Source organism: Hypanus sabinus, chromosome 5 (assembly GCF_030144855.1).
Source record: "Hypanus sabinus isolate sHypSab1 chromosome 5, sHypSab1.hap1, whole genome shotgun sequence".
Lineage (NCBI taxonomy): Eukaryota > Metazoa > Chordata > Chondrichthyes > Myliobatiformes > Dasyatidae > Hypanus > Hypanus sabinus.
The window spans coordinates 145924831-145951526 of NC_082710.1; the positions used below are offsets into that span (position 1 = coordinate 145924831).

Sequence of the window (26696 nt, forward strand, 5' to 3'; positions counted from 1 at the left end):
TACAGAGGCACCACTCCTTGAAGATGTCTTGGATGTTACAGAGGCTAGTACCTATGATGGAGCTGATTAAATTTACAATTTTCTGTAACTTCTTTTGGTTTTGTCCGGTAGCACCCTCCCCCCCAAAAAAAAAACATACAGTGCTGCAGCCTGTCAAAATGCTCTCCACAGTATATTTTATAGAAGTTTTCAAGTGTTTTAGGTGACAAATTCTTCTCAAACTCCTAATGAAATATAGCCACTGTCTTACCTTCTTTTAGCTGCATCGATATGTTGGGACCAGGTTAGATCCTCAGAGATACTGACACCCAGGAACTTGAAACTGCTCACTCTCTCCACTTCTGATCCCTCCATGAGAATTGGTTCATGTTCCCTCATCTTAGCCTTTCCGAAGTTCACAATCAGCTTTTTGGTCTTACGTTGAGTGCAAGACACCACTCAACTAACTGGTATATCAATAATTTATAGAAGGCATTTGAGCCTAGCCACATAGCCATTAGTGTAGAGAGAGTAGAGCAGTGGACTAAGCACACATCCCTGAAGTGCATCAGTGTTGATTGTCAGCAAGGAGATGTTATTACCCATCTGCACAGATTGAGATCTTCGGGTTAGGAAGTTGAGGATCCAATTGCAGAGGGAGGTACGGAGACCCGGGTTCCGTAGCTTTTGATCAGCACTGTAGGAATGATGGTGTTAAATCCTCAGCTACAGTCAAATGAACAGCATCCTGACATAGGCTTAGGTCCAGATCATCTAAAGTCGTGTGGAGAGCCATTGAGATTGTTTCTGCAGGAGACCTATGTGGTGAAGGGCAAATTGTAGTGGGTCCAAGTTCTACCCGAGGCAGGGGTTGATTTAAGCCATGACCAACCTTGACCATGATTAAATGATAGATAGTTTAATAAAAATGTGCACTAATGAGAGGTAGATTGTCGTTCATAATGTCTGCCCTTCCCTGAGGAGAGTTTAAAGAACCATTGAACGGTCCTGGCATTGTTTCCTGGGGAAGAGATTTGAGTACTATACCTGAGAGTAGAGTCTGGAAGAAATAGTGGAAAGACAGACTCTGTAAGTCAGGTCTTTTGTAACCTGAGACACTCTGGAATTAGTGTCATAATATAAGCAGTGTTGCAATCCATTTAGATACATCAAGCTTCCACAAACAGCAACAAGGGAATAATCGGATAACACAAGAGATTCTACAGATGCTGGAAATTCCAGAGCAACAAATACATAATGCTGGAGAAACTCAGCAAGTCAGACAGCATCTATGGAGGAGAACAGGCAGTCGGTGTTTCAGACCAAGATTCTTCATCAGCGCTGGAAGGGAGAAGCTGGAGGGAGGGGAAAGAGTAGAAGCTGGAAGGTGATAGGTGGAAAGGTAAAAGCCATCTGATAGGATAATAGATTATGGGGGGAAGAGGAGGGGCATCAGGGGAGGTGATAGGCCAATGAGGAGAGGGGAGGATGTAAAGAGGGAGCCAAAGTAGGGAATTGAACAAGAAGGAAGGGAGAGAGAGGATAAAATTATTGAAAGTTGGAGAAATCGATATTCATGCCTTCAGGTTGGAGGCTACCCAGATAGAATATGTCTTATTCTTCCAACCTGAACATGGCTTCATCATGGCATTAGAGGAGGCCATGGATCAACTTGTTGAAATTGGAATGGCGATTGCAATTAAAATGGTTGGCCTCAAGGAAATCCTGCTTTTTGTGGATGGAATGAAGGCACTCGACAAAGCAGTCCCCCAATCTATGTCAGGTCTCACCAATACATTGGGAACACCAGATACAACTGGTGACATGTTTAATTGCAGCAGATTCTATGGGGTCAATTGGAGGTGTTACTGTCGATTATAAGAGTATTTTTTTTTATGATCACAAGACTCTGCTGGTCATTACGAACTTAATGTACTGCAGGTCCCATCAGCGAGTTGCTCATTGGTGGATAAACTGTAGGAGCTGGACTTAGCTGCATCAGAGAGCTGTCGGTGCACATTCTCACAGCGAGTGATCATCTTAGTCACTTTTCTTGTGATTGCAAGACCCTATTGAATATTGTTAATGTGGGATACTGCAAGTCTTACTCACTGATTTATTGGCAATCAAACTTAAACTAAAGTAGATGACCCCAGTAGATTTGCAGGTGCAGTGTTGCCTCACAAAAAGGATGGTTTGGGGCCCTGAATTGAGGTGAGTGGACAAGTGAAGCACTTTTTCTGCTAACAGAGCTAAGTGCCAGCAGGGAGATTACTCAGGATGGTTGAATGGACAAGGGAATCATGGATAGAGCAATTCCTGTGGAAAGTGAAGTGTGGGGGAGAGGTAAAGATGTATTTGGTGATAGGGTCCTGTTGAAGATGGTGAAGGTTGCAGAGAATGTTGTACCAGATGCAGAATTTATGGGGTGCAGGTGAGGACAAGAGGAATTCTATCACTAGGGCAGCAGAAAGATGGGGTGAGGGGGGATGTCCGAGAAATGATGTGGGTGAGGGCAGCATCAGTGGTGGAGGAAGGGAAACCCTGTTTTTTTGAAGAAGGAGGGCATCTCTGAAGACCTGAAAAGGAAAGCCTCATCCTGGGAACAGGCATGTTGAAGACGAAGGAAGTGAGAAAAGGGAATGGCATTTTCACAGGACACAGGGTAGGAAGAGGTGTAGTCAGGATAGCTATGGGAGTCGGTAGGTTTATATGATATCAGTATACACTTTGTCTCCAGAGATGGGGCCAGAGAGATTGAGAAAGGGAAGAGTGTGGTTAGAAATGGACCAAGTGAATATAAGGGCAGGGTGGAAATTGGGAGAAAAAGTTGTTGAAATCTCAGCATGAGTGCATGAAGCAACACTAATACAGTGGTCAGTGCAGCACAAAAGGAGCTGGGGTGTATTACCAGGGAAGGCTTGTTCCATATAGCCAGCAAAAAGGCAGGCATAGTTGGGGACAGTGTGGATGCTCATTGCTACACTTTGAGTTTGAAGTAAGTGGGAGGAGCCAAAAGAGAAATGGTTGAGTTTGAGGACCAGTTCCACCAGACATGAGACTATGGTGGTGGAGGGAAACTGGTTGGGTCTGCTGCCGAGAAAGAAGCAGAGAGCTTTAAGGTCTTTTTGATGGGGGAGCAATAGTGTACAAGGACTGGACATCCATGGTGAAAATGAGGTGATCAGGACGAGGGAATTAAAAGTTATTGAAAAGATTGAGAGCATGTGAAGTGTCGCAGATGTAGGTGGGAAGGGACTGAACCAAGTGGGATAAGATGGAATCAAGATATGCTCACACAAGTTCAGTGGAGCAGGAGCAGGCAGAAACAATGGGCTTACCTGGGCAGTCAGGTTTGTGGATCTTGAGTAGGAGGTAGAAACAAGCGGTGTGAGGTAAGGGAACTGAGGTTGGTGGTAGTGAGTGGGAGATCTCTCAAGTTGATGAAGTTATTGATGGTTCCAGAGACAATGTCCTGATGGTCCTGAGTGGGGTCCTTTTGAAGAGGTAAGTTAGAGTTGCTGCCTGACCTCACCAAGGTAGAGGTCCGTCCATTCGACGACAACTCCACCTTCTTTATCCATACGTTTGATGGTGAGGTTGGGGTTGGGGCGGAGAGAGTAGAGGAGTAGAGGACTGACTGGCTCATGTTCAGGGAGGCTGCAACTGATGGCGACTCTACCAACTTAGAGGAGTACACAGCATCAGTGACCAGCTACATCAGCAAGTGCATTGATGATGTTACCCTGTCCAAGACCATCACTATACGCACTAACCAGAAGCCATGGATGACCGCGGAGGTGTGTGTGCTGCTGAGGACCCACAACTCCGCCTTCAGAGCAGGCGACAAGGCAGCCCTAACAACAGCAAGGGTCAAACTGTCCCGGGCCATCAGAGAGGCAAAGCGTGCACACGCCCAGCTAATCCACAGTCACTTCCAGGACTGCAGTGACACACGGCGCATGTGGAAGGGCATACAGGACATCAACTACTTCCTGGCTGGGAGACCTCAGTCAGACCGGATCGGGTGCAGCACCTCCAACACCATCACACTGAGCACGGGGGCCCCCCCAGGGCTCTGTGCTCAGTCCACTGTTGTTCACTCTGCTGACCCACGATTGTGCTGCAACGCACAGCTCAAACCACATCATCAGGTTCGTGATGACACGACCGTGGTGGGTCTCATCAGCAAGAACATCGAGTCAGCTTATGGAGAGGAGGTGAAGTGGCTAACAGACTGGTGCAGAGCCAACAACCTGTCTCTGAATGTGAACAAAACAAAAGAGATGGTTGTTGACTTCAGGAGGGCACAGAGCGACCACTCCGCGCTGAACATTGATGGCTCCTCCATAGAGATCTTTAAGAGCACCAAATTTCTTGGTGTTTTCCTGGCAGAGAATCTCACCTGGTCCCTCAACACCAGCTCCATACCAAAGAAAGCCCAGCAGTGTCTCTACTTTCTGCGAAGGCCGAGGAAAGTCCATCTCCCACCCCCCCCCCCCCCCCCCCCCCCCATCCTCATCAGGTTCTACAGGGGTTGTATTGAGAGCATTCTGAGCAGCTGCATCACTGCCTGATTCGGAAATTGCACCATCTTGGATTGCAAGACCCTGCAATGGATAGTGAGGTCAGCTGAGAAGATTATCGGGGTCTCTCTTCCAGCCATCATGGACATTTACACTACACGCTGCATCCGCAAAGCAGACAGCATTATGAAGGACCCCATGCACCCCTCATACAAACTCTTCTCCCTCCTGCCATCTGGGAAAAAGCACTGAAGCATTCGGGCTCTCACGACCGGACAATGTAACAATTCACACAAAGTGCTGGTGGAACGCAGCAGGCCAGGCAGCATCTATAAGGAGAAGCACTGCCAACGTTTTGGGCCGAGACCCTTCGTCAGGACTAACTGAAAGGAAAGATAGTAAGAGATTTGAAAGTAGTGGAGGGAGGGGGAGATGTGAAATGATAGGAGAAGACCGGAGGGGGTGGGATGAAGCTAAGAGCTGGAAAAGTGATTGGCAAAAGTGATACAGAGCTGGAGAAGGGAAAGGATCATGGGACGGGAGGCCTCGGAAGAAAGAGGTGGGGGGGAAGCACCAGAGGGAGATGGAGAACAGGCAAACAACTAAATATGTCAGGGATGGGGTAAGAAGGGGAGGAGGGACATTAACGGAAGTTAGAGAAGTCAATGTTCATGCCATCAGGTTGGAGGCTACCCAGCCGGTATATAAGGTGTTGTTCCTCCAACCTGAGTGTAGCTTCATCTTTAGACATATCAGAATATCCCTCCGGGCACTTATCCTTGTAAGCGTGATCTCCCTCCTGGCACTTATCCTTGTAAGCCAACCTACCACCCCACCAGCCTCCAGGTCCAATGTATAATTCTCCATAACTTTTGCCACCTCCAACGGGATCCCACTACCAAGCACATCTTTCCCTCCCCCCCCGCCCCTTTCTGCTCTCTGCAGGGATTGCTCCCTACGCGACTCCCTTGTCCACTCCTTCCCCCCCCCCCCCCCCCCATCCCTTCCCACCGATCTCCCTCCTGGCACTTATCCTTGTAAGCGGAACAAGTGCTACACCTGCCCTTACACTTCCTCCCTCACCTCCATTCAGGGCCCCAGACAGTCCTTCCAGGTGAGGCGACATTTCACCTGTGAGTTGGCTGGTGTGGTATACTGCGTCAGGTGCTCCCGGTGTGGCCTTTTATATATTGGTGAGACCCGACACAGACTGGGAGACTGTTTCGCTGAACACCTACGCTTGGTTCGCCAGAGAAAGCAGGATCTCCCAGTGGCCACACATTTTAATTCCACGTCCCATTCCCATTCTGATATGTCTATCCATGGCCTCCTCTACTGTCAAGATGAAGCCACACTCAGGTTGGAGAAACAACACCTTATATACCGGCTGGGTAGCCTCCAACCTGATGGCATGAACATTGACTTCTCTAACTTCCGTTAATGCCCCTCCTCCCCTTCTTACCCCATCCCTGACTTATTTAGTTGTTTGCCTGTTCTCCATCTCCCTCTGGTGCTTCCCCCCCCCCTCCTTTCTTTCTCCCGAAGCCTCCCATCCCATGATCCTTTCCCTTCTCCAGCTCTGTATCACTTTCACCAATCACCTTTCCATCCCCTCCGGTCTTCTCCTATCATTTCACATCTCCTCCTCTCCCCACTACTTTCAAATCTCTTACTATCTTTCCTTTCAGTTAGTCCTGACGAAGGGTCTCAGCCCAAAACGTCGACAGTGCTTCTCCTTATAGATGCTGCCTGGCCTGCTGTGTTCCACCAGCATTTTGTGTGTGTTGTTTGAATTTCCAGCATCTGCAGATTTCCTCATGTCTGCAATGTAACAGTTTTTTCCCCCAAGCTATCAGACTCCTCAATACCCAGAGCCTGGACTGACACCTTACTGCCCTATTGTCCTGTTTATTATTTATTGTAATACCTGCACTCTTTTGTGCACTGTATACAGTCCTGGGTAGGTCTGTAGTCTAGTGTAGTTGTTGTGTTTTTTTTTGTTTTTTTTCCTGGTTTTTTTTGTGTAGTTCAGTCTAGTTTTTGTACTGTGTCATGTAACCCCATAGTCCTGAAAAACTTCGTCTCATTTTTACTATGTACTGTACCAGCAGTTATGGTCGAAATGACAATAAAAGTGACTTGAGTTGACAGAGGGGGATTCAGAGGGGGTAAAGTTCAAAGAGGAGAGATGAGTGCTGAAGTTGAGATGGTTGATGCCTCATTGGCAATTAGAAATGAAAAGATACAGAGCAGGCAGAGATCCAAAGTGGGATGTCTGGGAAGAGGAGGTATGTTGGAGATGGGAGAAAAGGTCAGGTGTGGGGGGGGGGGGGGGGAAATCCTTGCCACAGAAGTGGACTAGGAGATGGAGGCAACAAAAAATATCATGGCAGGAACTCGCTGAGCTATAGGTGAAGGGGACAAAGGTTATCAAATAATCAGTTTTTAGCAATACTGATTGAAAGAAATGCAAGCTTGTATTTCTGTTGTATCATCACAATCTCAGTGAAGTACTTTTGAACTGTGGTCACTGTGGTAATGTTAACAGTAGAGAAGGTAGCCTCTGTAGCAGGTCCTTGAACTACAAAGAGATGATGACCATAAAATCTGCTTTTACTTGTGTTGGTTAGATGATAATATAACCCAAGACACCAGGGAGTACACCTCATTTCTTTGAACAATTTGGCAGAATTATTTATATTTGTATGTGTGTGTCACACTTTCAGTTTATTGTGACATGTACTAGATTGTTATCTGTGTATTGTGTGTGAGCTTGCTGATTGATAGGAAGTCCACAATCTGAGCTAATTGGATTTCTGACATCAACTTTGTATATGCAGTCAGTGTAGTATTGTGAGATTCTTGCTGCAATTGTGAACATAGAACAGTGTAGCTGTTTGGCGCTTCAGCCCACAATGTTGTGCCACACCAAATAACTTAGCAATCAAATGGCCAACGAAATGCCTACACAATGTTCATATCCTTCCATTTCCCTCACATTCATGTGCCTATTTAAACATCTCTTAAAAGTCCCTCCACCACCACCCCAAGTAGCACATTCCAGGCACCCACCACTCTCTGTGTAAAAATAATTAAATAATAATTTGCTTCGAGATTACCCCTCGCTCCTTAAATGCATGCTGTCTGGTATTAGACACTTGAACCCTGGAAAAATATACTGTGTGTCTACTCCCTCTACATCTGTCATAATCTTATAAATCTCTATCAGATCTCCCCTCATCTTCTGCCACTCTACAGAAAACAACCCATGTTTGTCCAACCTCTCATTATAGCACATGCCCTCTAATCAGGCAGTACGTTGGTAAACCTCTCTGCACTCTCCCAAAGCCTCAACATCCTTCCTATAATGGGGTGACCAGAGGTATATGAAATACCCCAGATGCAACCTAACTAGAGTTTTATAACTTCCTGACTTGAACTCAATACCCCGACTACTAAAGGCAAGCATTCAAAGCTTTCTTAATCACTCTATCAACCTATGTAGCCACTTTCAGGGGACTTTAAACTTGGACCTCAAGATCCCTTTGCTCATCCTCTATGGGCTCAGGAAATAGTAATCTGTAAGTATTGCAGTGCTGGCCATTGCTTTGGCATCACCTTCCTTGACTAACCCCATAACCTTTGAGTCTCTGAATATCCAAAAATCTACTAACCTCTAGCATTGTGTTGCTCCAGAGCTGTGTAGAACCAGTGGGTTAGATTCTCACAGTGCAGAGTTGGCTCTTCACAGCTGAGATGGGAAGAAATTTCTTAATGGAGTAGTCAAGTTCTCTGCTCAAGAGAGCTGTGAAAGATCAGTTATTGAGAATATTTAAAACAGAGGCCAAGAGATTTTTAGATATTCAGGGATTCAAATAGTTATGGGATGGTGAAGACAAGATATGCTAAGGTTAAAATGCATCAGTCATGATTTAATTGTGTGGTAAAACAATAACAGTTGTTCGTTCCTGTTCCTAATTCTTATGTTCTTATACCAATATTTCAGTGAAATTGTATTGTAATACTCAAGGGAATATTGTGGCTGATGCATACTTACTTGGTGCTGAATTTGGAACAGCACTGTGCCTGTTTAGATTTAATTCATGTTTATTACTATAAAATGGCATCAGTAAAGTAAATAGTTACAGTCCTTTTCCCAAGGTAAAGGAGTCTAAACCTGGAGGGCATAGCTTGAAGGTGAAAGGTTTAGAAGTTTTTCCACACAGAGGATGGTGGGTATATGGAATGAGTTCCCAGAGGAAGTGGTAGATGTCGGTAAATTACAATATTTTTTTTTTTAAAAACACACACATTTGTACAGATACACAATGGGAAGGTTTAGGGCAGGGGTCCCAACCTGTGGTCCATGGACTTCTCAGTTGATGGTTGGGGTCCATGGCACTAAAAAGGTTGGGAACTCCTGGTTTAGAGGGACATGGATTCTGGAGTACAGTGTAGCAAAATATTCCTGTTTGATACGTTGGTCTCATTACATTGGTTTAAATTTTGAGCAGCTGGAGCCATTGGGTCCATTTGGATGCATAATTACGTTCTGGAGAATCAGGAGCTTAAATTTTAAATATGGAAAAACATAAGCGACACAAAATTGAATAATTTAATGAATCTGCCGATGTCCAACATTTTGGCATAGCAAAAATTTTAATAAAGCTAGTCTGATTTTTGTTTTACTTTGTTCCAGCTCAAGGTACTTTCATTGGAAGTTGAATTTGTACGTCATATTAGTGGCACTTATCTTTATCGTCCCTTTCTACATTGGCTATTTTGTGGTCAGCAACATTCGACTTTGTAAGTAATTGAGGCCATACTTCCTGATTACACTACACTGCACAAATACAGAATGAACGGCATTTTTTAGCAGAAGGTTGAAGTATAATTTTCTCTCAAGAATGTTGTAATGTAAATATGAAAGTAAAGAAGCCAAAGTATTTCATTCAAATGTTTGCTTTTGATTTTTAAAAATCAGCATTGTAGATGTAATGTGGGAACATGTGTGATCATACACTATAGTTAAACAAATTGCAGAGTATTTTGATAAAATGGCAAAATTGAAAGGTGTTGGTGTTCAAAAAGATCTTATTTATGCTATGCAAATTTACAAGTTGGAGATAATAGGGTAGTGCCAGAGATTTGTCGAAGACAGCGACTTTAACAAATATCTTAAAAGAGTGAAAGGTGGTGATGCTTAGGTAGGGAATTGCAGTGCACAGACCTTGGCAGCTGAAAACATCCCTGCCGGTGGTGGACTAATTAAAATATGAACTGACCAAGATTGGTGAAGCTCAGAGATCTTGAAATTTTGTGGGATGGGAGAAAGGAAAGGGTGAGGCCATATCAGGATTTGATGACAAGGAAGGGGATTTTAAAATGCATGGATGGGCTGAAAGCTAGCATGCATCAATAGGAATGAGAATTGAAGGTGAACACCACTTGGTGTGACTTAATAAGGGTAGTAGATCATCGTTCGTATCCTTTGTTTAAAAAAATCAATTCATTAATCAATTGACCTTTTGGATCAATTTTGACAACTGGGTAGGTTGGATTAGGTCCTTTTATAAACCTCTCATATGTATCCATGACAATGTAGGAAAGGCTTAGGGGTCAATTTTTGGAACGTGGTATTAATAAATCTGAATGCAGTGGAGTATTGATCCATATTAACCACATATAGTGGGAGTCTGATGAAGCTGGCTTATTCTGCTTAGAATAGTGAAGGATAAGAAGAGGTTTAATGGAAACATGAAAGGTCTGGATATTATTGACTGAGTAGAACATCCACTTCCAATGAGAGGATAGTTGATTACACAAATTTAAGGTTATTGGCAAAAGAATTGAAGGGAGATGAGAAAATGTTTTATCCTAGATTATGATCTGGAATGCACAATAAGCACGTTCATTCTCAGGGGTCTACAGGGGTCTTGAAATGTTTGCAGTACTCTTGGGAAAGAACATGGTGACAGAAGTTGTTGAACTTTTTGAGCCAAATAGGTTCTGTACTGCTTCACTCTGTGACTCAGTGGCGGTAACCATCTTATTTTCTTCAGTGCAGCGAAAAAGATTGCTGTTTGCATGGGTCGTTTGGTTGGCATTCATGTACTTTTTCTGGAAGCTCGGAGATCCATTTCCTATCTTAAATCCAAAACATGGTGAGTCCACTCTAACCTCTTGAAGAGGGTGAGTTAATGCACAGATTTTTGCAGGTAACATTTTTTGTGTACCTGATCACTGCTGTTATATTCATGCAGAGTTGCATTCTGTGATTGTCTACATCTCCAGGCATTGAGTGGCACCTCATAGCTCAGCCTAATAAAGTAAACACTCCACAGGGATTTAGATCTGTTGTGGTGGTCCAGATTTGCTGTGTACAGCCTGTCAAACTGCACTCACCCGCATGAGATGCAGATCTTCAAAATGTACTTTATGCAGTTCCCTGAGGAAGAATTTGTAAGTGAGTGTGCAGGACCCAATTAGTGAATCCCTCAGCAATGTAAAGTGGCTGAATCGTAATAACCCATGCCTAAGAACCAATTATAAAACTGCTGATAGATGCCAAACCCCTCCCCATTTTAACATGCATTAAAGCTTTCATGGTATTTTAATCCTAATGTCCCTGTCATTCTGAAGCATTCAAAATCTCTTAAGATTAAAACATTTTCTAACTTATTAAACATTAAGAATACAAAAGTATTCAAAAAAATTAAAATTATTAATAACATTACGACAAACAGAGATGTTAAAACACAATTGCCGTATTTTGCTCTTTGTTCCTCACAGCCATAATATCACCTTGAATTGAGAGGATCCAAGAGTAGATTCATCAGCATGAATGTGGGGGACTTCAGTAGCAGTGCACTTCCAGTTAATTGCTAGCAGAGTTTGGCCAACGAGTCACATCTTCTGCATTTAGGATCCCCAAACTTGGTTAAACCTGAGGGATGTATGGTGGCAGCTTCATGCATAACTGTCAGAGAAACTTGGCAAATTCCAGGCTCTGCACTGTTTTTGTGGCTCACAACTCAATCAGAATCAGAACCAGAATCAGGTTTATTATCACCGGCATGTGACGTGAGATTTGTTAACTTAGCAGCAACAGTTCAATGCAATACATCATATATAAGAGAAAAAAAATAAAATAAAAATGATAATAATAAAAAATTACAGTATAGATATATTGAATAGACTTTTTTTTAAAGTGCCAAAACCAGAAGAACTGTATATTAAATAGTGAGGTAGTGTCCAAGGGTTCAATGTCCATTTAGGAATCAGATGGCAGAGGGAAAGAAGCTGTTCCTGAATTGTTGACTGTGTGCCTTCAGGCTTCTGTACCTCTTACTTGATGTGAGAAAAGGGTATGCCTTGGGTGCTGGAGGTCCTTAATAATGGACGCTGCCTTTCTGAGACACTGCTCCCTGAAGATGTTCTGGGTACTTTGTAGACTAGTACCCAAGATAGAGCTGACTAGATTTATGACCCTCTGCAGCTTCTTTCAATCCTGTGCAGTAGCTCTCCCCCCCCCCCCCCCCCACCATATCAGGCAGTGATGCAGCCTGTCAGTATGCTCTCCACAGTGCAACTATAAAGGTTTTAGAATGTATTTGTTGACATGCCAAATCTCTTCAAACTCCTAATAGAGTATAGCCGCTGTCTTGCTTTCTTTATGACTACATCAATATGTTGGGACCAGGTTAGATCCTCAGAGATCTTGACTCCTGGGAACTTGACACTACTCACTCCCTCCACTTCTGATCCCTCTATGAGGATTGGAATGTGTTCCTTTGTCTTACCCTTCCTGAACGGTGAGTGCCAGGTTGTTGCTGCGGCACCTCTCCACTAGTTGGCATATCTCACTCCTATATGCCCTCTCATCACTACCTGAGATTCTACCAACAATGGTTGTATCGTCAGCAAATTTATAGATGGCATTTGAGCTATGCCTAGCCACACAGGGGCATTGTAAATCTGTCACTTTGGTTTCCCTTATCAGACTTGTTTTCTCTCATTCAAAACTCAAGAAATTTTGTATAGAATGTATGACCTAACAGCATTCTAATACTTAAAGTATTTGATTCAGGATTGTTGACTAGCTTACAAACCTGATGAAAAGTTATCATGGACAAAAGCTGTACCCCAGTTGATGAAAAGGATCAGACATCATTGGCAATGTCTAAGAGAGAAGATGAAAAGTCACTTCATTTGTTGGAATCTGGAATGTTGAATCTTGTGAGATAGAGAAAGCTGATTCCATATGGAATTTAAAATTGATGTTGAAAATTTTTGAAGGAATAATGGATAAAAGCAGGAGATGAGAAAGTAAGGATAATGGGTTTTTCAACGAGCAAGCAAGTGGGTAGCTGGTACTTACAGTGAACTAATGTAGGCAGGAGAGATCTTGTGGCTTTCTTCCATGCTGTAAGTATTTGAGTCTGGATGGAAATCTAACATTTGTGTTAGATGATGGATGTGCAGCTGCCAATCTTTGTAAAGGTGGGATCATCTACTGCATTTCTTTTGATGACCCAAGCTACTTCTGGGTACAGAGTGTGCCCCAATTGATGGTGCTGTTGATTAGCAATAGTCATCAGTGGTTCTGTGGCCATGCTTTATCGTGCTAGCATCTTGTTGTTGACACTTTTTATAGTTACGTTGATTCATCTTGACCTACATCGTATGTCACTTTTCACTTCTGTCATCACTTAGTTTCCCACATCATAACCAAGATTGAAAGCTTTCACTTCACTTTCACTGTGTCATTAATTGGAGCTCTAGGAAGCCGATTGATATTTGTTTTGTTGGGGCCGTTTCCCGCACAGCATTGGGATGTGACCCTCCTTCATCCTGTAGACATGTCTGAGCTAGAAATGTCTCTGTCTGATGAATGTTGAGATGCATGAACTCTTTGTTCTCTTACGTTAAAGACCTTGTCCTTCCTTGAGTTACCAAGTTGTGTCACAGACATTAAGGGTGGAAAATGCAATCTTTTTATGAGACATCTGTTGGGTGTGAGTCGCGTTAGGGCAGCTTAATTATTGGGGTTGTGGTGGATCGAGTAGTGGCTGAGTTACGGTGTTATTGTGAAATGGCTTCAGAAGATTCACGTACTCATTTGAGTCCTGGAACGTAAATTGTGCCAGTAGTACTGAGAGCTGTTTCTGCTGATATCTTTGGACTGTCCAGTCAACAACTGGCCTCATGTAGACACAGAACGTCTTCTTTCCACTGCCTACTTTTCAGCTCTACTGAATGTCCCTCAGGGCAGTTTCAGTCACAGAATGCCTGACGACAGCTCTGGCGGAAAGTACTTCTCCTTTTTAAGGCATACATAGGCTTTAAGCAGTGCAGAGTGACATTAAGTGAGACCATCCATTCTTAATATTGCTACTCTGTTGTGTTCAGCTAAAGAGCTACCTAGTTACTGCTGGCTAGATACCTCATTCATTAGCAAGCAGCTCAAGGTTGTCATGTTTCCAGAGTGCTACAGAATAGACAAGGGTGTATGCACATGAGTCATGGGGTATGTTCCCCATCAAGTTACAGTTAAAAAGGCTGTTGTGGGCACAATATGTTGATTTACAATTGTGTACAAATTCTTGCAGATGCCAGGTGAAAAGTTAAATGGTCAAGGTGTAGATTGGAGATAAATTGCTATAAAATGGGATTATTTTCATGTTTTAATATAAAATATAATGTCATCTTCTCTAACACGTACAAAACACATTTTCGGAATCAATTCTGCCTTAAAGTGGTGGGTAAGAGGCAGCAGGGTTCCAGCTATGAGGCCCCAGGACAGACCTGAAAAGTGTCACAGCTGACTCTGCTCACTCGAGCAGGTAAGCTGTGAATGTAAAGACAAAGCAAGATTATAGCTTCAATACAACATAGTCTTCCATTAAGAGTAATAACAAAGAACTGCACAAATTGATCTTTAACTAAACTTTAACAGAACTTTAACTACATTTTTAAAAACTATTCTGACATACTTTAGTAGACACTTAGGCATTTAGTTGGGCTAGTTGTAAAATGTCTACAGTAAAAGATTAGAAATTGATCAGTATGTTGAGGTAGAAATTTTAAACATCTTGCATTTTATACAATCAATGTTTGATTTGTTTCACTTCTCTCCATCAGGAATTCTATCAATCGAGCAATTGATCAGCCGAGTTGGTGTTATTGGTGTCACACTGATGGCATTGTTATCAGGTTTTGGTGCTGTTAATTGCCCATACACCTACATGTCTTACTTTCTGAGGTGAGAATACCAACAATTATTTCTTGCAAGGCTTCATGATACCCTCAATGCTTCCATTGGTACTTTAGATGTATTCATACCCAACAAGTGCCACCTATATGCACTCATCTCTTCATCTCTTACTGAATGAAGTCCCAGCATCTCTCTGAATTCAGAATCAAAATCAGGTTTGATATCACTGGCATATGTCATGAAATTTGTTAACTTAGTGGCAGCAGGTCAATGCAATATGTGATAATATAGAAAAAATGAATAAGTAAATTACAGTAAGTATATATGTATATTAAATATTAAATTAAAATAGTGCAAAAACAAAAATAATATAAAATAAGTAATAAGGTAGTGTTCATGGGCTCAATGTCCATTTAGGAATTGGATGGCAGAGGGGAAAAAGCTGTCCCTGAATCGCTGAGTGTGTGCCTTCAGGCTTCTGTACCTCCTACCTGATGGTAACAAACAGAAGATAGAATGCCCTGGGTGATGGTGGTAGAAGCATGGAAACATTGAAAACCTACAGCACAATATAGGCCCTTCAGCCCACAAAGCTGGGCCAAACATATCCCTACCTTAGAAATTACTAGGTTTACCCATAGCCCTCTTTTTCTAAGCTCTACGTATCTATCTAAAAGCTTCTTAAAAGACCCTGTCGTATCTGCCTCCACTACCGTTGCCAGCAGCCCATTCCATGCACTCACCACTCTATTCGTAAAAAATTTACCCCTGACATCTCCTACTCCCCAGCACCTTAAACCTGTGCCTTCTTGTGGCAGCCATTTATTCCCTGGGAAAAAGCCTCTGACTACCCACACGATCAATGCCTCTCATTATCTTGTATACCTCTATCAGGTCACCTCTCATCCAAGGGGAAAAGGCTGAGTTCACTCAACCTGTTTTCATAAGGCAAGCTCTCCAATCCAGGCAACATCCTTGTAAATCTCCTCTGCACCCTTTCTATGGTATCCACATCCTTCCTGTTGTGAGGCGACCAGAACTGAGCACAGTACTCCAAGTGGAGACTGACCAAGGTCCTATATAGCTGCAACATTACCTCTCGGCTCCTAAATTCAGTTCCATGATTGATGAAGGCCAATATACCATATGCCTTCTTAACCACACAGTCAACCTGCGCAGCTGCTTTGAGCGTCCTAAGGACTCGGACCCCAAGATCCCTCTGATCCTCCACACTAAAGGGTCTTTAAAAATGGATGCCAGCTTTCTGAGGCACCGCTCCTTGAAGTTGTCTTGGATACTATGGAGGCTAATGCCCAGGATGGAACTGACTAAGCTAACAACTTTCGACCCTGTGCAGAAGCCCTTCCCCCATACCAGACAGTGATACAGCCTGTCAGAATGCTCTCCATGGTACACCTGTAGAAGCTTTTGAGTGTGTAGGTGGGAAATCAAATCTCTTCAAACTCCAAATGAAATATAGCCACTGTCTTCCCTTATTTATAAGTGCATCTATATGTTGAGACCAAGTTAGTTCCTCAGAAATCTCGACACTCAGGAACTTGAAATTGCTCCCTCTTTCCATTTCTGATCCCTCTATGAGAATTGGTTCATGTCCCCTCATCTTGCCCTTCCTGAAATCCACAATCATCCCCTTGGTCTTACTGACATTGAGTGCAAGGTTGCTGCTGCAACTCCACTCAACTAATTGGTATATATTGCTCCTGTACACCCTCCCGTCTCCACCTGAGATTCTCCCAACAATGGTTGTATCATCAGCAAATTTATAGATGGCATTTGAGCTGTACCTAGCCACACAGTCATAGGAGATGAGAGAGTAGAGAAGTAGGCTAAGCACACATCCCTAAGCCCATTCTCCCTACTTGTTGAGAGAATGTTCCTTCCATAAACTCACCTCTGTGAAAGGAACCCAAATGAAAAAATCATGACCAGGTGTAACGGACCTTACTGGGTAGGAAATGTTACAGCAGCGCTGGGTATTTCAGCACCATCTGGCTTTGATTGGGTCTCTGTCACCATAGCCCTGCTCTTGTCATCATAACCCATAGAAAAAATGAAATATTACATAATTAGTTTTACACATAGAGTGAAGAAAGGTAAAAATTTGATCTTATTGTACCGCTTACTGTGGGACATCCTGTGTCAATGAAGAACTGTCCATATGTGCACAGCCCACTTCCACAGTGGTTTGATAGAGACCAATACTGTCTAATTAAAATGGTTTTGCACATGTTGTACATATTATTCAGGAATTTGTAGATAACTTGTTTTTCTCTGAAGTAGTGATCTGGTATGTTTTACTCTTGGGAAAATGTAAGTTCATTTAATGTCTCATCAGATGAGAAATGTAATGAGGGAAAAATAGCCTAAGAGGTATTGCGTTGTTTGAATTAATAACTTTAATCATAATATGGGACGTATAGTTCTTTTGAGGTGATGATAACAATACAGATTTAAAGTAGAGCGGCCAAATGGTCTGGTGGAGAGCACAGTGAGTTGTGATGCTACAAGATGGTGGAACCAGAGAACCATTAAAGATTGTAGGAATACCTCAATTTGCTAGAAGTGAGAAGACTGTATCTCTAAATTTAAAAAAGTAAATAGCTGGAACGTGGAGCTGTTTCAAAGAGGCAGTGTAGGATGAATGGCCTTCAGTTTTCTGTATGGTTTTGTGATTAAATGCGCTGTTGAAATTCTTCATATAAGCCATTTTTCTTCATTAATATAAGACCTAACTCTCTGTTTTAGACAACTTGGTGTGATTTGAGCAATGTTCATGTGTTCTTGTCCTATATGAGTATGTTGCCAAAAACTAATTACCCTGACTGTTCAATTTAATTAGATATTAACATGTGCCTTTGGCTGTGTTTTATTTTGCCCTTGAGGAATGTAACTGATAGTGACATTCTTGCACTGGAGAGGCGGTTACTGCAGACCATGGACATGATCATCAGCAAGAAGAAGAGGTAGGAATCTACCAAACAGTTATTTTTCTTTATATCAGATTTTTAAGGGCTCAGGTTCTGAGTAAGTATTGTGTGCAATAACAATGTCATGCTTGTTTATAATAATTTCTACATAATGGTGTCCAGCTGTGCTGCAATCAAGCATCACATAACACGAGCCACAAGGGGACAATATTTGGGTACACAAGCAAATCTTGAACAAAGGTTAGTTCCACGATGAGAGAGCTGGAGAGGTTAAACTAGTGTTTCTCAACAAGGAGTTCCACAGAACCCTAAGTGAGAGGTCACTAGGGATTCCCCGAGAGATTGTGATATTAAAAATAAACTTCATTTTTTGAACTTTGTGCAACAGGTGATGGTGGGTAGTGATTGAGCTGCCCTATTAGCAATCTCGTTAGAGGTCTCTCTGTCCAGTAGGACCATGTTTATTTGATTGAGTCTTTTCTCAGTTATTGACGCAAGATAGGGGAGGCTGTTGATAATTCGTGAGGCTGAATTGCACGGAGTGGGGTACAGTAGGCTGATGAGCATATAGTGCATTTTCTGAGCATTGAATGGACTCACCCAAATTGGGCTGTGATGCCAATCTTTCCCTCCAAGATTACCTCCTACTTCCTATACGCGCTGCCAACTAACTTATACAAGCAAACAAACTGCTGGTGTAGTAGAAAATTGGAGAGACATTTTCATTCTAAAGATGTTCCAATGTGGTGATTTTTGAAGAGGAGGTGTGAGATGGAAGAAAATGATCTTAGCCCTAGGCCTGTGGACAATTCTGATGAAGTTAATGATGAAGAATTACAATCTTCTGAGTCATTTCACTGCAGTAGTGGAGCAACAGACACAAAATAAGTCTGGCTTTCCAATGAAAGCTGCTTATCAATGTGTTTTACATGGACTGGTGATCCAAGTTATCCTATTCCACTGTGCCTAGTCTGTGGCAAACTACAAGCTCAGGTTTCACATGCTAGGCCTATATTTGAGCCTGATTATGTCACTTAGTAAGAAAATGTTTTTCCAAAGTCTTGTATAAAATTGTATCTTAGGCTTTATTTTTATTCATATTGCTTTGGTGTATGTTTTTAAGTAATTTTCTATTCAACATTGTCAATAAATTTTCATATTGTAAACAGCATTAATTAAAATTAATTTACATCCTTTATTTAAATTAAATCTACAGAGCCTAACTTTTAAAAAATTAAATCCCATTGTAGCTTAAGCCAGTTATTTAACATAAATTTATTATGTTTGCCTTATGAGCTTTTAAAATTTATGAAAGGGAAGGAAAGAGATTAATTTCAAAAATGGTAAGTTAAGCTTAACTACCTGTTTTTTTTCAAGAAAGGTTGGCTAAAAATTAATCCTCTTCTCAAAAAGCTTTGACAATTATTTTCAGATTATTATATCTGCAACTTACTGATCACACTAATGTACCATGAGCTGTTGATATAGTAATATTTATGCAGGGGTTTCCCAAGACCCGAAAGTTATTTGAAGGGTTCCTTCGGGGCAAAATGGTTGAGAAAGGCTGGGTTAAGCGAAGGAATTCCAGAGCTTAGCACCCAGGTAGCTGAAGGAAGAGACACCAAATACGGATCAATTAAAATCAATGGTCTAAAGAAATCATATTGGGAAGAGCTTAGAATTTTGCTGGGTTAGACCTGGAGGAGCCTGTCATATAAATATAATTGCGAAGAAAGCAAAACAGCTCCTCTACTTCCTCAGGAGTCTGCAGAAATTTGGCACAACATTAAAAAAAACCTTTGCAAACTTCTATAGATGTGTGGTGGAAAGTGCTGGCTGGCTGCATTATGGCCTGGCATGGGAACACCAATGCCTTTGGGAGGTAAATCCTACAAAAGTTGGTGGATTTGGCCCAGTACATCATGGGTAAAACCCTCCCTTCATGTCTACATGAAACATTGCCATAGAAAAGTAGCATCCATCATCAAAGATCCTACCACCCAGGCCATGCTGTTTTCTCGCTGATGTCATCAGGTAGAAGATACTAGTGCCTCGGCACTCACACCACCAGGTTCAAGAACAGTTACTACCCCTCAACTATCTGGCTCTTGAAAATAAAGAGATAACTACATTCATTTAAGGACTCTTTTATCTTGTCATTATTACTATTTGTTTATATCTGTATTTGCAGTTTGTTTACAGATACAGATACCTGATGTCTATAGATTTGCTAAGTATGCCCACAAGAAAGGAATCTCAGGGTTATATGTGGTGTTATGTATGTACTCTAATAATAAACTTCACTTTGAACTTTGAGGAGATTAAGAAACAGGAATCATGGAAGCATCTGAACACAATGAAAAATTTAAAACAGATGCTACCTGAAGGAGCACAGGTATATATTCTAACAAGTTCGAATCTGCTAACTGGTCCAAAGTTTTGGAATTTCCACCCCAAACCTCTACCTCCCGCATTTCCTGGAGCTCAATAAGACTGAAACTTTTGGCCCAAGTTTTGCTCACCTTTTCTTATATATGGCTTAGCGTTAAATGTTATCTGATGGCATTCCTATTGAAGGACCTGAATAGTTTGTCAAATGGGTGTTATTGTTACAAGTAGTTATAATACAGGCCGTCCCCAAGTTACAAACATCCGACTTAGGACAATTCGTACTTACAAACGGAGGGAGGAGAACGCCGTCCGCCATTTTAAGTCAGACTACGATGCCGTCTGCCATTTTAAGTCGTTGCTGTTAACACTGTGTTGAGTGTGTAACTTGGTATTTGGCTTAAATAGCTCTTAGCAAGATTCACCCCTGTCCAGTCAGCACCGCCACTTGTCTCATTTAACCTGTCTCAGTGCGGGTGGACTTTAGGACTTGGAGCGACCTGCCGCCCACAGCTGCTACTGTTAAGTGCGATCATGAACAACAGCCAGATCAGAAATGCTGATCAAGTCAACTCGTTCCTAAAGAGAACTCTGATAGACCAATCAGTCGGTTCACTGCTGCTCAGCGAGAGAACATAAAATACGCAGTTTTCTGTTCCATTGACGGAAAACGATTGCGATTGAAAATAAAGTGGAAATAATAAAGCGACTGGAAAGAGGTGAAACACCATCGGTCATTGGAAAAGCTTTAGACTACAGTCGGTCAATGATCGGAACAACTTTTAAAGGATACAGGTAAAGGATAAAGTGAAAGTAATGGAGCATGTGAAAGGCCCTCCCCCGATGAAAGCTACAATTATTACTAAGCAACGCAGTGGTTTAATTATTGAAATACATAGGTTTCTTAAGTGTTTTATATGCATAGAAAGGTAAAATATATACTGTATACCAAGACAAATGTTTGACTAACTGACGCTAAATAATACCAGATGTACCTGTTCCAACTTAAGTACAAATCCGACTTAAAAACGGACTCAGGAACAGAACTCGTTTGTAACCTGGGGACTGCCTGTATAACTAAAAATGTACAGTAAACATGGTGCAGTTTTTTCACCTGTCTTGTCAGTGAATTTGAGGTAGATAAGTATGTGGCAATAAACTACCAGGGAACCAGGGTAGTGTAGCGATTAGCACAATGCCATTACAGCTCAGGGCATCGGAGTTCAGACTTAAATTCTGACGCCATCTGTAAAAAGTTCCTACGTCCTTCCCATGACAGACAGACAGACAGACATACTTTATTGATCCCGAGGGAAATCAGGTTTCCCCTGGGTGCTCCGGTTTCCTTCGACATTCCAAAAATGTACGGATTAGCAGGTTAATTGGTCATTGTAAGTTGTCCTGAGAATAGGCTGGGGTTAAATAGGGTGGGTTGCTGGATGGTGCAGCTCGTTGAGTCAGAACGTACTGGAAATTTCATGGGCTAGCAATAAGCCCACTTTTGAAACAGCTGTTCCTTTCCATAACTGCATGGAAGGGAGGCACATGAAAATGGAGTAAAGAACTGCAGGCTCAGAAACAACAACATTCAGAATAAAAATGATCCAGAGATAGTAACAGGGATGTTGGAGAGGTAAAAGCTCTTTGTGTAAACTAATTAATAAATGAGGTTTAATCCTGCATTTACATTCTGGAGGGAATTCATAGAACATAGAAGAGTACAGCACAGGAACTGATCATTCAGCCCACAATGTGGTACTGAACCAGCTAAAAAGCAAATCAAAGTCATGCACAAACACTAATCCCTCCTATCCACACCACGTCCATATCCCTCCATCTTCCATATCCATCCATGTGCCTATCCAAAAGTCTGAAGTTTTCCTCTGTCACCATGCAAGGCAGCGAATTCCAGGCATCCACCATTCTGTGAGTAAAAAAAAAAATTACCCTTCACATTGCTCTTGAACCTTCCCCCTCTCACCTTCAATGCATGCCTTCTGGTATTTAGACATTTCAACCCTGGGAAACAGCTGCTCTCTGTCCACTCTATCTGTGCCTCTCTGAAATCTTGTAAACCTCTATTCGATTTCTCCTCGGTCTCCGACGCTCCAGAGTAAACAACCTAAGTTTATCCAGCCCTTCATGATAACACGTACCCTCTAAACCAGGCAGCATCCTGGTTAACCTCTTCTGCACCATCTCCAAAGCTTCAACATCCTTCCTATAGTGGGGTGACCAGAACTGTACGCAATATTCCAGATGTGGCCTGACCAGAGTTCTATAAAATTGCAACATAACCTCCTGACTTGAACTCAATGCCTCGACTAATAAAAGTAAACATTCCATGAGCCTTCTTAACTATCTTTTCGATCTCCATAGCCACTTTCAAGGAGCTATGAACTTGGATCCCAAGATCTGTCTACTAAGCAGCACTGTTAAGTCTACACCTGTCCCTACACCACCTCTCTTCAGGACCCCAAACAGTCCTCCCAGGTGAGGAAACACTTCACTTGTGAGTCTGTTGGGGTCCTTTAGTGCATCCGGTGCTCCTGGTGCAGCCTTCTCTACATCGGTGAGACCCGACGCAGATTGAGGGACCGCTTCATCGAGCACCTCTGCTTTGTCCACCACAACAGACAGGATCTCCCAGTTGCCACCCACTTCAACTCTGTTTCACAGTCCCATTAGGATATGGCCATACATGGCCTCCTCTACTGCCATGATGAGGCCAAACTCGGGTTGGAGGAGCAACATCTCATATGCCGTCTGGGTAGTCTCCAACCCCTTGGCATTAACATTGAATTTTCCAACTTCCGGTAATTCCCTCCCTCTCCCTTCCCCATCCCAGTTTCACTCTGCCTCCTCCTCCAGCTGCCTATCACCTCTCTCATGATTCTGCCTTCTTCCACTACACAGTACTTTCACCTTACATTCCTCCATCACCTTTCCTGCCTATCCCCTCCCCCACCCCTTGATCTTTCCACTGATTGGTTTTTAACCTGACACCCTCCAGCCTTCTCCTTCCCACCCTCCCCCCACCTTCTTTATAGGGCCCCTGCCTCCTCCCTCTTCAGTCCTGACGAAGGGTCTGGGCCCGAAACATTGACTGCTTGTTTCCACGGATGCCGCCCGACCTGCTGAGTTCCTCCAGCTTGTTGTGCGTGAAGCACTGTTAAGTACCTTGTCCTTAACAGTATACTGTCTCCTTGCATTTGTCCTACCGAGCTGCAACACCTCACATTTACCAGGATTAAACCCAATCTGCTATTTGCCAGTCTTCAACACTAGCCACTACTCCACCAATCTTGGTACTATCTGCAAATTTACTAAGCCACCCATCTACATTTTCATCCAGGTCATTTATATACATTACAAACAGCAGAAGTCTCAGCACAGATCCCTGCGGAATTCCACTAATTACAAACCCAGTACATCCTTCAAACATTCGTCTCTTTCCTGAAGGATATTAGTCTTAAAATGTGAATAACAATCAGTATTACTTGCTTGAGAAGGGTCAGAGCCGTCTCTATTTCCTGAGGAGACTGAGGTCCTTTAACGTATGCCGGATGGTGCTGAGGATGTTCTACGAGTCTCTGGTGGCCAGTGCTATCATGTTTGCTGTTGTGTGCTGGGGCAGCAGGCTGAGGGTAGGAGACACCAACAGAATCAACAAACTCATTTGTAAGGCCAGTGATGTTGTGGGGGTGGAACTGGACTCTCTGACGGTGTTGTCTGAAAAGAGAATGCTGTCCAAGTTGCATGCCATCTTGGACAATGTCTCCCATCCACTCCATAATGTACTGGTTAGGCACAGGAGTACGTTCAGCCAGAGACTCATTCCACCGAGATGTAACACTGAGCGTCATAGGAAGTCATTCCTGTCTGTGACCATCAAATTTTACAAGTGTCAGACACCCTGAGCCAATAGGCTGGTCCTGGACTTATTTCCACTTGACATTATTTACTTATTATTATTTATTTATGGTTTTATATTGCTATATTTCTGCACTATTCTTGAATTGGTGCGACTGTAACGAAACCCAATTTCCCTCAGGATCAATAAAGTATGTCTGTCTGTCTGTCTTGAGCCTTTCCAGGGCTTCATTAAGCTGTGCATCCTAGGCTAATACATGTACTCAGCTACAGTATCCAACCTGATTAGCAAATCAGTAACTTCCATTTATGTTGTACCTTTCCTGGCCTTGGGTCTTCAGAACTCTCAAGAAATTCCAGTAAGTGAAGTCAATGTAATAACATAAGAAACAGCTGTGTGTTTTGCAAGGTTCCATTAATAGCAATATGACCTCATGATTGAAGGATAAATATTGGCTGACTGAGATGAACTTCCTATTCTTTGAAAATTTCACACTATGTGAGTGCATTTTGTGGTCGTATTTTCAGTTTCCTTTTCTTAAAAAAGGTTGCACAAAGATATATCAATGTTTTCTTTTAATATGGGACTTACTGTGCACATGGGAGACTGCCTCACATTTGTTCTATCTGCTCAATTCCCAATGATATTCTTGCTAATACACATAATATTGTTATAGGACAATAGAGTTTTTGGCGGATGTGGTTTAACTGCAGTGCAACTAGAGTCTGAAAGCTTTTCACCTTTTCTTATGCATCTTGTGGTTTGCAGAAAATCTTCGTTCTGATATCATTGTGGTTTTTAAGCTACTTGGCATGTCAGGTCTGTGACCTACATTAGCTTGCATTGTTTCGTGGCACCAGGGATGACTGCAGTAAATATTCTCATCAAATTATATTGCAGAAACTGTAAACACTTTAGAAAGAGGGTGGAAAATTGAATTCCAACAAGAAATTTAATTGCCAATAGCAGGGAAAATGTGAGGTAGTGACTGAAAACAAATAGTCTCTTTTGCCATAAGCTGAAGCTTTCAGTTTCATAGTTGAAGAGTTGGACCCACCTAAAGTACTGCGGCTTTTCAAGGTGATTTGGAAAATATTTCACATTTTGCACCTTACAGTAAGTGAAATGCAGTTCTAACTTCCCTGGTCTTATTCGGTAAGCAAGAATAAAGTCCTAATGCATGGTCTCAACCCAAAATGTCAGTCTGCACCTTTTGAGATGCAGCTGCCCCACTGAGTTCTGCCAATGTTCTGTTTTAAATAAATATGCATTTAGTTTAAGAAGAGGCTTTCATTAATTTAAATCATGCCATGAACTGCATAAAGGTGTCCCAATTAAGATCAACAAATTAATGAGGACTCATCATAGAACTGCGCAGAATAGCAAGAGATCATCCAGACCATGGTCCTAGTGCTGAGTTTGTCCAATTACACTGGTACCTGTTGAGCATGGAGAATGCATTCACATGTATGGGAGTGTTAGTAGAATTAATGCAATGTTCACATACTATTGTGTTACTCACAGCAATGTTTTTACCAGGAACCTGTTTGAGGGCTCTCCTGCAGCAGTGAAAAGGTTAAATTTGTGTCATTGCACTGCAACTCATATGCAGGGAGTGTTTGAGGCAATGTACAAACCTTGTTTGTGGGGATTGGCTTTGAGTGGGTCAGGGTGCGTGTTTGAGCTTCTTGTCATAGAGAAATCTTTGGACTAGAGATAGCTGTGCAGCCAAAAAAAATGAGAGTGAAAGACAGCATTTTCCTTCACATCCACGGGGTGAGTTCTGGTTGTCTCCCAAACGTGTAGATGGTGTTAACAATCCCCACTACAGCCATGTGGCCCATTCTCTTCAGTACTCCCACTGCCAGTTCCAGGCACAGCAGCACACAGCATGAACAGGCAACTTGATTTTAAAGTGAATTGAATTTATTTAAATCTTACATTCGTCCCACAACATAAGGGAGTAAAGATCTTTGCGTTATGACTCTGTCGCAATGTACAGACAATGTACAGACCTGTGTTCAATTCCAACAACAGCAAACCGTATTCAAACGTACCATCAGGCAACTGGTGTTCAATTCCATTGTCAGCAACCCGTGTTCAATTCCACCGTCATCAACCCATATTCAATTCCACTGTCAGCAACCCCTGTTCAATTCCATCGTCAGCAACCCATGTTCAATTCAACCCCAACATCCTTTGTAGGAAGAAGATGTCCCATAGGCTTTTGGTCCTGGCTTTAATGTTGCCAGACAGCGTTTGCCAGACAGAAGCAGTTTATGGTTGGGGTTGCTAGTGTCCCCGATAATGTTCCAGGCCATCTTTACACATCTACTGCTGTAAATCTCCTCAATGGAGGGACGTTCACATCCACAGATGTGCTGGCTGTCCGTACCACTTTCTACAGTGCCCAGCAATCAAGGTTGGGGCAGTTCCCGTATCAGGCAGTGATAGACCCAGTCAGGATGGTCAGTGGTGCCTGTGTAAAAGGTCTTGAGGATTTGGGGACTCATGCTGAACTTCTTCAGTGTCATGAGTGGAAGAAACGCAGTTGTGCTTTTTTGCCACAAAGCCAGTGTGTACAGTTCAGGTGAGATCATCGGTGCTGTGTATACCGAGGAACTGAAACTAATCACCTTCTCAACTGCAGACCCATTAATGTTGATTGGGCTGAGCCTGTCTCCATTCCTCCTATAATCCACAAACAGCTCTTTTGATTTTTGGACATTGAGGGAGAGGCTGTTATCCTGGCATCACTGTGTCAG

General features: G+C 42.5%; 1 protein-coding gene across 1 annotated transcript in view; it reads left to right on the forward strand.

The window, feature by feature from the left end:
* The window catches only part of si:ch73-390b10.2 (Golgi pH regulator), a 67013-nt gene that overhangs the window by 7684 nt on the left and 32633 nt on the right, over positions 1-26696 (forward strand). The window contains exons 4-7 of the mRNA XM_059970530.1: positions 9205-9311; positions 10568-10669; positions 14649-14769; positions 17625-17705. Coding sequence (XP_059826513.1) covers positions 9205-9311; positions 10568-10669; positions 14649-14769; positions 17625-17705 — 411 coding nt within the window. The remainder of the gene's footprint in view (positions 1-9204; positions 9312-10567; positions 10670-14648; positions 14770-17624; positions 17706-26696) is intronic.